This window comes from Lichenostomus cassidix, chromosome 3, assembly GCF_008360975.1.
Source record: "Lichenostomus cassidix isolate B80296 chromosome 3, HeHo_3.0, whole genome shotgun sequence".
Lineage (NCBI taxonomy): Eukaryota > Metazoa > Chordata > Aves > Passeriformes > Meliphagidae > Lichenostomus > Lichenostomus cassidix.
In genome coordinates this window covers 78,654,441-78,667,053 of record NC_139483.1, presented here as the reverse complement: position 1 = coordinate 78,667,053, position 12,613 = coordinate 78,654,441, and the positions used below count along the sequence as shown (strand labels likewise).

At 35.7% G+C, this 12,613-nt stretch overlaps 1 protein-coding gene across 1 annotated transcript in view; it reads right to left on the bottom strand.

Annotated features, from left to right (window-relative positions):
• ME1 (malic enzyme 1) overlaps positions 1 to 12,613 on the bottom strand; it is a 155,030-nt gene that overhangs the window by 103,987 nt on the left and 38,430 nt on the right. Inside the window, exons 2-3 of the mRNA XM_085056428.1 lie at positions 10,697 to 10,830; positions 3,064 to 3,213 (exon numbers count right to left, since the gene is read on the bottom strand). Of these exons, the coding sequence (XP_084912554.1) occupies positions 3,064 to 3,213; positions 10,697 to 10,830 (284 nt within the window). The remainder of the gene's footprint in view (positions 1 to 3,063; positions 3,214 to 10,696; positions 10,831 to 12,613) is intronic.

Below are 12,613 nucleotides of genomic sequence, written 5' to 3'. Positions count from 1 at the left end.
CAGATCTGTACTCTTTATTTCTACAGTAACACTCCTATTCATTAAACTGGAGGATTCAAAGCTGAATATTCAGAGCAAGTAATGCAATCTTGAGTTGAGTCTGAATTTTACAAATAAATGTCAAATATACAGATGAGCTTCAAGCCAGTGAGTCAAATTACTTTGCAGCTGGTTCTCTTGAGAAATGATACTTAATCAGATGGTTAGCTGGTTAGCCATGAATGTTTATTCTAAAATTGCAAAATATTGCTTCAGGATGAAAACCTCTGCCTGAGCCACAGAGTCCTTCCGTGACTGTAAGCACATCATGTGAGCCCATAAAATCTTCTAAAAACACATAAGGGAGTCACAGAAGATGATCTCATTTAATGATTCCATGAGACACCTATTTTTTGAAGTCTAAATTAATTTTTGTTGTTCCTTTCCTCAAGAGATAACTTGTTAGCCAGGGAATTCAAAACTCATTTCACAATGTAAAGGAGTATAACTGAATATGGAACACTGGAAAAAATCCTTACAGATGTAAACTGCCTTGCAAACTGAAGTGAGATAAACATGATCGGGAGCAACTGGATAATTTTTAATTTATTTACCATGTCTGTTTCTAATGGGATCTGTATTAAACTACTAAATATCAAACATTTTCTGAGCTGTGGGAAGAGGCAGTAATAAAAATATTCTGAAACAAAAAAACCTTCTGAAATAAAAACAGTCACTTATCCATAAAGACAGCATTTACATATGAGTCAGCATAAAGCAGATACACACAGTTCTTACAGAAATGAGAATACCTTTTTTTTAAGGTATGATCAGATCATACCTTTTTCCTTTGCTACAACATCTTGAAAAAAAAAAATCAAGCAAAATTGTAAGATGGTATAGCCTGGATTAAATTTTACATCTTTTACTCCTTTTCCTCTTCTGAATATTAAATTTAATGGTTTTTTTCTTCTCCATCCATCTCATGGTGGATGCTGTTTATGAGGTATGCTGGCATATAAGGCTTAACGCTAAATGAATCATGGTCTAGAATGCAATTTCTAACTAAATTATATTGGTTGCTTTGCATAGTTGGCTTTGAAATAATTTAGAAAAGGTTTTTCTCAGAAAAAAAACATCTCTCTGTAACAGCACAGTCGAAGATTGCATTGTAGTAGGAAAGAGTATGTCAAAGATCACAGAACCATAGAATGGTTTGGATTGTAAGGGACTTTAAAGATCATCTATTCTCAACCCTGCTGCAAAAGAGACATTGACGTGCTGGAGCAAGTCCAGAGAAGGGCAATGGAGCTGGGGAAGGGTCTGGAGTGCACATCCTGTGAGGAGTGGCTAAGGGAGCTGGGGGTGTTTAGCCCAGAGAAGACTCAGGGGTGACCTTATCACTCTCTACAATTGCCTGAAAGAAGGGTGTAGCCAGGTGGGGATTGGCCTCTTCTCCCAGGCAACCAGTGACCGAGCAAGAGGAAATAGTCGCAGGCTGTGGCAGGTAGTTTCAGCTTGGACATCAGGAAGAATTTCTTCACTGAAAAGGTGGTTAAGCATTGGAATGGGCTGTCCAGGGAGAGAGTGGAGTCACCATCCCTGGAAGTGTTCAAGAAATGACTGGATGTGGCACTCAGTGCTATGGTTTAGTTGACATGGTGGTGTTCAGTCAAAAGTTGGACTCAATGACCCTGAAGGTCTTTTGCAACCTTAACAATTCCATGACTCTAATTAAACCAAGTGTTTTTCTCCACAGATGCTTCACATGTCTAGGGAGAAAGGGAAAAGTACATGTATGGGCAGAAGTGTTCCTTGTGAAATATTTTATATGGCAATGAATATCAAAATGAGGGGTAATGAGACCAGTGTAAGCGAAAACTTAATTTCCAGACACATTTAGCACCTCCTGAAAGGCCAATAAAATCACCATGGTGGTAAATACTGAGGGGGAAAAAGGAGATGACTTTTCTTACTAAGAGAAGCACCTAAAAGCCACAGATCATTAAACAGGTTTAAGTAAGCATTCTTGAGGTATTTTTGAAGTTTTTAATGTGCATAGAAGTGGGAATTCTTGTTTTCCGCAATTGACCAGATGGTCCTGACTCATTCTGTCACTCACAAGGCCAAGATGATTTTCACATTAACAACAAAATCTTGAAGCCGTAAGTCTCTCTCAAATATCTCCTGCTAAAGAATTTGTGAGTAGTCATTTGTTCCCTTACATCTTGAAAGCTTCTTACTTTTGATCAATGCCTTGACTGTAAAAAACCTATTTCTGTTAACAGAGCTATGCACATGCAGCTCATTTATCTCTTCCTTTGCCAGAAAATTCTGCAGAAGGCTCCAAAGTGTTGTTCCAGTTTGCACTCGAAGGCAGTGATATACACAATGTTCTCAAACAGCAACCACCATAAATCCCCAACTCCGTGAGTTGCTGTTCAAGAGGCAGAGTGAAACAGAAGGGTCTATCCTTCTTTCATCCTCTTCCTCATCACTCTATAAATACAGATATTGTATAGAGAATAAAAGCACTCCAGTAACCAACCTAAGAAGCAAGACATTATTAAGCAGTGAGACAGGCACTTTGATGATTTTTGATTATTTTTAAGGTATCACTAGATACATATGTAATGCATCCTTAGTTTGTATACATATTGTTTTTACATACATATGTGTTTGTGTGTGTGTATGTGTGTGTGTGTGTGTGTGTGTGTGTGCACATAAAATACCAATACCATAAATATTTATACAGGCAAAAGTCTATGCTTTTCAAGTTTCTAAGACAAATCTAAAACTAAGGTTCCATTCTTCTCCAGTCTTCTAACATGTAGCTATGATTGTAAAACAGTCATTTAATAAGATTAAAAATATGTTCATGTTTTAATGCAATTAAACCATTTGCCTCCTTAATGCAGATAAGAAATGCACAAATTATTGTTTAATGTAGACCAAAAGTACAGCTTGAATTATCTCAATTATTGCAGTTTTGGCTGACATTCAGCTGTTAGAAAAGCCCTGCAGAAATCTGCCAAGAGGAAAATAAGATACAATTACTTTTATTTGAAGTATAAACTTACATACCTTGGCCTCCGGAATGCTAAACCATATTGTTGGCAAGCCAGTCCCACAGTGGGAGTATAAACAATAGGCATGAACCTTTCAATGTCAGAAGACAGCACTTTATAGAAAAGCTTTTCATTTCGATCCTGAAGACTCATTAGCAGCATGTATCTGTGGAGAATTACATATAATTAGACAGACATAAGGAACATATAAAGTAGATTTAGAAATACACAAGTGTTTGAATAATTAAAATTATGTTTGTCCTATTAAGAGTATCTCTCTTTTGGAAAATATTTAAATTCCTCTTCGTCTTAATAGCACAAACGGTTCAGACACAAAGGATAACAAACTGGTTGAGACAGAGAACCTGAAACCATCACCAAGTTGTCAAACTATATACCCAGGAAGCTAATCCCTCTCAGGTGTAAAAAACTGAGCTGCAATTGAGGATTTGGTCTGTCAGAACCTTATCTGTGTATATCAGTTGCTCCACTTGAAATGAGACCAGCATTAAATATAACTTAAACAAGCTTACTCACTTGCCCAAAGAAAACAGAAGTAAAAACACTAAGCTTTGCATGCTCTTGCCTCAATATAAATTTATCCTAAATCCAGACTAATACTTCAAATAAATATTGAAAAACAAAGCCTTTGAAAACAAAGCATACACACATGGCCTTTCATCCCTTAAGTCTATGTTTGACATGAAAGCTGTAATGTTATATCTTCTAACCAAAACCAATTTTGAGGAAGTTCTACATTTATTTAAAAAGAAAACCAACAAGAAAAAAAGGATCATATAAATGAGAGTGAAAAAAGTTCATGTTTAGCTTGATCTACTTTTGACTACCATCACACTCATACTGAATAATTATATTACTGTTTCAAGATCCTAATCAGGAAGCCAAATTGCAATGCTAAGTGTGACAGATGATATGAGTCTATGAGTGACTTCAAGCTGTACCAGTTCACATAGGTATGACTGTCACTTTGTGAACACTTAATATTTAGGAATTTGGTGATCCTAAACCTTACTTGTCTATTCACTAGTTTTAGCAATGTTAAGTATTGCTGTAGTAGCAAAAATTAAGTAGTCTTCTATACCAATAGGCTTACACAAAATCTTTAACTTTATTTATGTATACAATTTCTGTAGGTGGTTTTTTTTTTAATTTACAATGGATTTCTAATTACTTACACTCAAAAAGTTTAGTATGTCCTTCATTTTATTACAGAAGTGTTGAGGATAAATATAGAACACATTCATTTCAAAAGCCTAGGGGGTTGTGTACTTAAATATCATTCATATGAAATTTCCTTATCCATACTTATGCATCGTATGCCCCAATAAAATCCAATTCATTCTTTAGAAAGACACAAATATAGTCAGGTAACCATCTGACAAAGAACAGCTCAGTAAATCTGAATGCAATCCATTCAAGCTTAGCTTGTGTATCCCTGTATATCAGGGAGGCACTTCTTTTGGGATCTGCTACATAAACTTTTAACGAGCACTACAAGCAAGGCAAGTGCAGCCAGTTTGGCAGTTAGTGACTGTAATGAGGTGACAGAAGTGAGGAAAAACAATACCCCTTCCCTTGTGTCATGAAGGGTATTTCAGACCCTAAACAGATAAAGATCTAGAAACCAAAAAGTTGCAGTTGTACTCTAAATACCATCACCTTGAGGCAATCAGAACCACCTTCCATCATACACATTAATTTTGAATGTTCTCCAAGGATAAATTATATCCTACTCTTGTAGTTCTCAGCTACAAATATATACACATACATACTAATTTTCTTTCATATTATTACATTTCCCTATAGCCTTTCATTTACCCAGTATTTCATTATGATATAACATACCTTTCAATGTCCTTGAATTCCCAGGGCATTTGCTTTACAGCCCTTTAAAACCTTTCTCCTGAGGATGACTATCCCAACATTTATCTTGAAATACAAGTTCATGCACATGTAGTTGTGAGAACACATGAAGACATTAATTTTGCTTCCAAGAACATTTAAAGTGATGTTAGAAAATACCATGCATATTTTGGCCCCCATTGTATACTGGACATTGCAAGCACCATGCAAGCCACAGCACCATTCTGAAACAGTTGCCAATTTTTTTTTTTTTAATCACTTTCATTCAAAATGAGGTGTGGCTACTCAAGAGTATAAAGTAACTTTTCATCATCCTTTCTTATTACTCAGATCAAGCCTAGATTTTCACCAGGGCAAAGAAATCTTTTACACAAGAAACTAAAAGCTTAGCAAAAGGCTTCCTCAGGAGCTTCAAATCAAAAAACTGTTTGTTAAAACTCTCCATTTTGTTCTTACTGTTCTATAGCATTAGGCTGAGATTTTGTTATCTTATTTGTAGTTATTGTGCTACTTTTATATTCAGGATATGCTAAAGAACTTGCAAAGGTATTAACTGCATACTATTTGTATTTTTAAATATTAGATACTTGATCATATCCAAATCAGTATAAGAAATATTATTATAAAGTGAAAAATATTTCTAGAGAAGTGCAATTTTATCAGGTTACTTTTCAATGGCAGGTATATGTCTCCTTTCTCAACATCATAATTTGCTAGGTTAGGGGTATCAAATTTCTCAAAAATTCTTTCAAAAGGGAAAACCAAAAATGCTTCATCCTCAATGTGGTGTTGGTTACAATGCATCTTTTAGCATCATCCAAGTATCTTCACAACTAGAAGCACAAAGTGTTTTTCAGCATTGTGTTTAAAAATATATTTAAAATTCAGTATTTAATGGAATCTTTTATTGAAGCCCACATTTAATTGAAAACATAATGAAAACAAGCAATAACACACTGAGAACAATCACTTGTGTTATAAAAAGGGAGAAAAATATTATCCGTCCTCAGACAAGGAGTCTTGAATGAAGATTTCAGGGAAGAGTTTCAGAGGACAAAAACCAAGGTCTGGCCAGTCAGACAGAGGAGACTGCCAAGCATTCAAATTTCAGTGTGGCACTTTTCCCTCCTTGCCTTTACTTCACCTAAGAATGCTTCATACTAGTCTACTATTATGAGGGAAATGAAATACAGTAGCAACAAAAGGATATAAACCACATACCATCCAAAACCCAAAAGAAAACTGATATAATAACCGGAAAACTACTGACCGTTTTTTAGGATAATAGGCCCAACTATCACTGGCATGCATTTTACAAGACTAAAGGAAAGGTGAAAACAGAACAAGCCCCAGATTTGTTCACTCTTATCCTAAAAGATAGGAGAGTAAATAAAGGAAGGTGGGAGGAAAGGCTATTATTTTTAATCTGTGTAAGACACTTAGCTCCATTACTCTGCATCATCAGTAGCCATATAGAAATGATTTAAAGACAGAAAACTTTAAGAAAAAACAAAATAAGATGGCATTCTCTGGAAAAGCATTTGATGGCCCCTCTCCTAATGCTAACACATCCAGTATAACATTTTACCAGTATGACTCTGTGAAAAAAGCAAAGCTCAGGCAGAAGATGTCACTGTGCCAGGAGCAATTTCCAATATCAGTATCAATACAGAGAAAGAAGAAATACAATTAAGAACATACAGGGGAGAAAAAAATTAAATTACTTGCAGAATCCACGACAGCTTTTCCAAATTAAGTTAGAGGAATAGAATTATTTCCTCTTATTGGTGTCCCTTTTGCCAAGCATACCAGGGAATTGCTTTGCTGCAGTTCCACATTCATTTGGTGTATGAACTCTTGGTATTTCAGAGTACAACAATTTCATGCTACAAGTTTGCAAAGGCACTTCAGCTGTGCCAAAATGTGTCATGCCATGATACTATTTATCAGTTTAACTTTATGAATTCACACACACCCTCTTTCCAAACTAAACCAGGGCAATCCTGCTAGCATAAGATACTGTCATGTACAGCATTTATGTTTCATCAGACAATACCTTTCTGTCTAAGGTATTTAACAGCTTCCACCTCTGCAATATCTAAATGCTTGCACCTAATCTTTTGGTTTTGGACATAAAACACTCAAGAATACACCCACTGCCATGCTCCAGAAAGAAAACAACAGCCTCCCTTAACCTCTTTTCAATCACTGTTTCTATGGGAGCAAAAACTATGCCAGATGCATACTGCGAGAACCATGGGGTTTTTTTTCTAGAATTAGGACATTTACACTCAGCAGAAGGCAGTAACTGCAGGCTCTTGAATGCAAGATTGTCTTTGAGCACCTGCCTTTATAGGCAGCACTCGAGATTTCCTTTCAAGTTCCAGTTAAAACAGTCAAAATCTTCTGGCATTCTTTATCAGTAGAGATTCAAGGAGTAACTGTGGCAGGATCACAGTCACTCCTCTTTAAAATTCTTTGATACACGTATAAACATAGGAGACCAGAGCTCACATATATGTAATGCACATGTTCTCCAAGCACACTCATTACCGACATCCTCCAAAGAAATTGTCAGACACTTGACTTACAAACACACCTGCAAATCACATTTTGCACATGCAACCTCTTGCACACTCAATTCAAACAATCATTTTATCTGCAAAGGAGCCCAAAATGTCACTGCTGACAGTCTTAAAGGAAGTATCTTCTGCATGCAAATGTTACCAAGTCTTTCCATCAGTGGTCTTAAATATAGACCAACACATGTAACACAAATAATTATATTTTGCTAAAAAATGGAGAAAACACCACAGCAATATAAAGCCCCAATAATACATGAGGAAAATATTTTTTAATCAAAACACAGCATGGCATGAATAATCAATTTAGATCTACTAGGTGTTCACATGATGCCGGATTGATTTTTGCCTTTTTACTTTTATATATTCCCTGTATTCTTTACACCTATATTTGTAGCCTATTGTTGTATTTGTAGTGACAGTACTTTTTCCCTATATTTTCTCTAGGCAGAACGGCAAAACACATTCCAAGGCTCCTATCCTATCTTGATTCTCCCTGGGAACCAAAGCTGAAAGCAGCTCTTCAAGACACATTTTCATAAACAAAGTTTAGTTTCCATCTGAGGAAGGGAGGATTTAGAGAAGGTTGAACTGGGGAAAATTACCCCACCTCTTATGTCTCTAGTTGGTGACTTTTGTCAAATACGCTAATTTGCTAAACTTATAAAACTGTATTCAGCCATGGGGTGGTGAGCATTTCGTAGACATTTTCCATATCTGCCCCTGGAGGCCTCCAAAAAAGACCAGCCTTTATATTACCTCCTACACTAACATTATCTCAAAAGTGTGTTGTTTTATTTCTATGATCAATAAATATGGTTTCTTAAAGAAACAACTCCATTTGAGGGTTACTTGTGGATTTATATAATTTAATATTTTTAAGGGACAACCTGACTTAATTTATAGAAATTTGCATTGATCCAAGATTATCCCTGAAAGCTTATTTCATAACTACTATGGACTTGTGTTATGAAAGCATACACTAGTGCAGGTTGGAAGGGACCTCTGAAGATTGCCTCACCTGATGCCCTGCTCAAAGCAGAGTCAGCTAGAGCAGTTTGCCCAGGTTTTTGAATATCTCCTGTGGATGGAAATCCCACCACAGCTTATCCAGCATTATACAAGGGGCCACACTGTTTATTCACTCAGCACAGGGAAGGAGAAGATTCAAATACATGGACCACAAACTACAGCTGAGAAAATCCCACAGACACATGCCACAGAATAAGACTGAGAATTAAACACAGCTATTCACTTTTTTTATATGTTAATTACTAAAATCTTAATTGAAGTATTCTGACTAGTGGACACATTAGTGAGCAAAAGGCCTAACTTGCAATAGTTTCAAGCTATTTCTGTGAACTGAAGACTTGCTAGTTTTGTCAGTCAAACTGCGTCACTAAAACGGAATTAACAATAATAAATTTGTATTGCAAAGCTGCACAGTACAATATAACCTTTAAACTAAAGCAGGCATTATCATTAAAACTGGCTTTATGGTATAAAATGGCAAGCTAAAGTCTAATGCTCAAGATACATGGATGGAAGAATTTAATGTTAGCACTTCTGTTTTACAGACGTCTGGTCTCAGGAGCAGGAAACAAATTTTTTCCTTACCCAACTATGCTTTTAGAAAAGAGAAAATGCCAAAGAAGACTCACAGGTAGGAAAGAATGACACCAAGATTTTGTTTAATTAAGTATTTACAGATCTTAAGCTTAACACGGGCAGTTTTGGAAAAATATTCTCTGAAGCAAATGGCTTCTGGAAAACCTTTTCTTTACGTTTACTTGTAACCATATTATGTTTCTTTATTACATATTATTTGTGTCTATTATACATGGATTAATTGTACTTTAAAAAACATCTTTCCTCTCCCACCCCCAAGACAGACAGATTTTGCTTTGTTTTAACATAATTAAGATAGTTTTCTGCAAAGTATTCCCACAATACCTGGAGACAGTTATTTTTGTTTCATAATTCCCATTGCAATCAAAACTTCAGTATGCAGTGTTTTACTGCAGCTCAAAAGGCATATTATTCAAAGTTTTAATACTCTGTCATTTAAAACTCATCTTTTTTTTTCCTTTCCCGAAGAAATTCTTTTCTAGTTAAGAAATGCATACAATAATGAGGTAAAGACCCTTTTTCTTCATGTTTTTAAGTTATAGGTGAAGAGAAATTCCAGCAATTCAAGTAGAAACAAGCAGTTGAAACTGCCTTGAATGTCTTGAAACATATGAATGAAGTGCATCATGAAGGGACTACTTCAAGGCAGAATAATGGAGGAGATGGGGACAGAAGGACAGAGAAAGATTTTTCTATTATAACACCAGTGGTTGAATCAGGGAAATTTTACACTTTGCTTCACATGTGGGGACTCAGACTAATAAGCATTCTAGCCTGGGAAGCTACTACCGTGTGGTAACTGATAATGACCTTCCTGAGAGCTCTGGAGAATAGTTAACCTACAAAAGGTACCATAATTTTGAGCTCTTCATGTGCAAGGAAAGCTGTCCTCATCCTATTCTGACTCCATAAAAAACAAAGGTTGTGGCAACTTCAAATTATAAAGAAGCCTTGTCACCAACAGATGGATAGCTAAAGGCCATGTATTACATACAGGTAACAAGACATCCCACAACAGAGCAAGGCACGGGAGAAAAGAAATGAAGAAACACTGTTTTGTTCTAGGGCCTGTAAAATACAATTTTTTTAGGAAAAAAAATTATTATGCATAAATGTTTAAAGCCCTTCTCAGATTTTTTTTCCCTAAAAAACCCCAAGCAATATTATGTTACATATTAGTTTTATAGTATTTTATATATTTTGTATGTTGTGATGCATATGTATCTACATGCATGTAAAGTCATTATAGACCTTTAGTTTCACATGAGTTCATTTGCTTCTGATGACCTTTGTATCATTTGGTCACCAAAGTAAGTTCTTGTAACAGCTCTGGAAGATTACAATTACAATTTCAATTACAACATTACAATTTCAAAGTAGGAGTTGATATTTTGAAGCATTCTAGCAAAAATATGTATTTAGCTTAACAATTTCCAATAATCAACAACCACAGTAGGAAAAAATACCCCAAAATTCCATCTATACTACTATACAGAAAAAAGTAAGAGACTCATGAATTGTTAAGTAGGATAAAGTTTCATAGCCATACTTTACCTGTCTAGGTCACTTGTCAGCCTTTCAAAATTCTTAAGAATTGTATAAACCTGAGCATCTTGACCGAGAAAGCAAGGTGGCAATAATCCATGAATATTCAATTGTTGCCTCTCCTCCAAGGTAAAAGCCATGCCCTGAAAAAATAAAAATAAAAACCACGTATAGATGTATATGAGAGGTAATTAATTTAAGAAAAATTCTGCAACAAATCATAACACACGTAAAGTCAGCATCAGAAAAAAACAGAATTTAGAATTGTGCAATTATTTTGGGGAAAGGTTTTATTCAGCCATAAGAGAACAGGCCTGTACAGTACAATAACTCCATCCCAGCACAGAACAAGTTAAGGTCTCCTGACACCACAAGAGTACCACCTGCAAAACTGGTAAGTTACAGGTGAAGAAGAAAGCAGCCATATATTCACTCCACTCTTTTGCTGGTTTTTAATGTCTAAAATACCTTTGGAAATTACTGAAGCTACTATAAGAAAGATGGTGCCTTTACAGCAGAAACATGAGCATGGGTTTAGCACACCAGCAGCAAGCACTCTGGCTGCTGAAGTTTTACTCTGCTGTGCTAACTACAGCCAGGCAGAACTGATGGACAGGATCAGACCTTTGACAGCTTCAGGGGATAAAAAGAAAAGTCAGAGTTTTTGCATATATGAACTTTGAAATGTATGCATTTGTTTCACACTCTAGCCCCTGGTCGGTGGTTCCACAGACACTTTGCAGCTCTCCTTTAGCACCATTCCACCTGCACTGCTGCTGCTCCAGAGTCAGTACCGGCTGATATGCACATGTCCTTGAGGCCTCTCTTAGGTTAATGCTAGAGCTGTCTGTGACTTCACAATATGCTTATCAGGTAGCTTAAACATATTCTAAAGTTCATGTAGTAGAGGTTAGGTGGCAGTTATTACTCTACCAAGACACGTGTGTGTGTGTGTATACACACATAAGGAAGCCATTACACAGTTGCCTAATATTTAATTATTTATCATTAAATAGTGGATTTTTTCCTTTCCTGAAGAAATTCTTTCCTAGTCAAGAAATGCATATAATAATGAGGTAAAGCTCCTTTTTCTTCATGTTTTTAAGTTAAAGGTGAAGAGAAGTTCCAGCAATTCAAGTAGAAACAAGTAGCTGAAATTGCCTTAAATGTCTTGAAACATATGAAAGAATGAGGTACATCATGAAGGGACTACTTCAAGGCAGAAATAATTATGTATCCTTTATCTATGATACAGCTATATAAAAAATACTTTCTTATAAAAAAAAATTTGAGAAAACACCTTGAGACTAAAGAAGAAAAAATAGCAATGTAGTGTTTCTGCATTTATTCTCCTGTGCAAAATATATACTACTGAGGTACTTTCACAACCACCTCTTTAAACACGTATTTTAAAATGTCTTTGTTCATGCTATCATTAGAATTAGCTAGGTGAACAAATGATAGGAAAAAACAGGGAAAGCAAGAGCATAAATACAAAAGGCTTCCTTCAGTCTACATTTTCACTACTCTTGTCTTTTCAAGAGAACAAACTCAGTCCTTTACACAATGTCCTTACTGCCTTTCACAAAACACTTGCTGAGTGATACAATGTGATAAATTCATGCCAGTTAGACTGGTTACGTAGGCAGGCTCGTCTTTTTTGTTTCTGGTTTGTTTTATATTTCTCAGAAATATTCACCTCACAGGGCTTATTCTTACAGAACAAAAATATATTACAAAATCTTCCTGTATCTTACTAGCCTACATTTCCTACACCATTTTTACTTTAAATTTTCAAGTGGTTATGTCATTGTGACTTGAAAAAAAGTAGGAAAAAACCCTAAAGCAACCCTATCACACCATCTGCACTATAATGCCATTAATCAAGTTGATACCCTTAAGTGAAATGACAACTCAAAAAAAAAA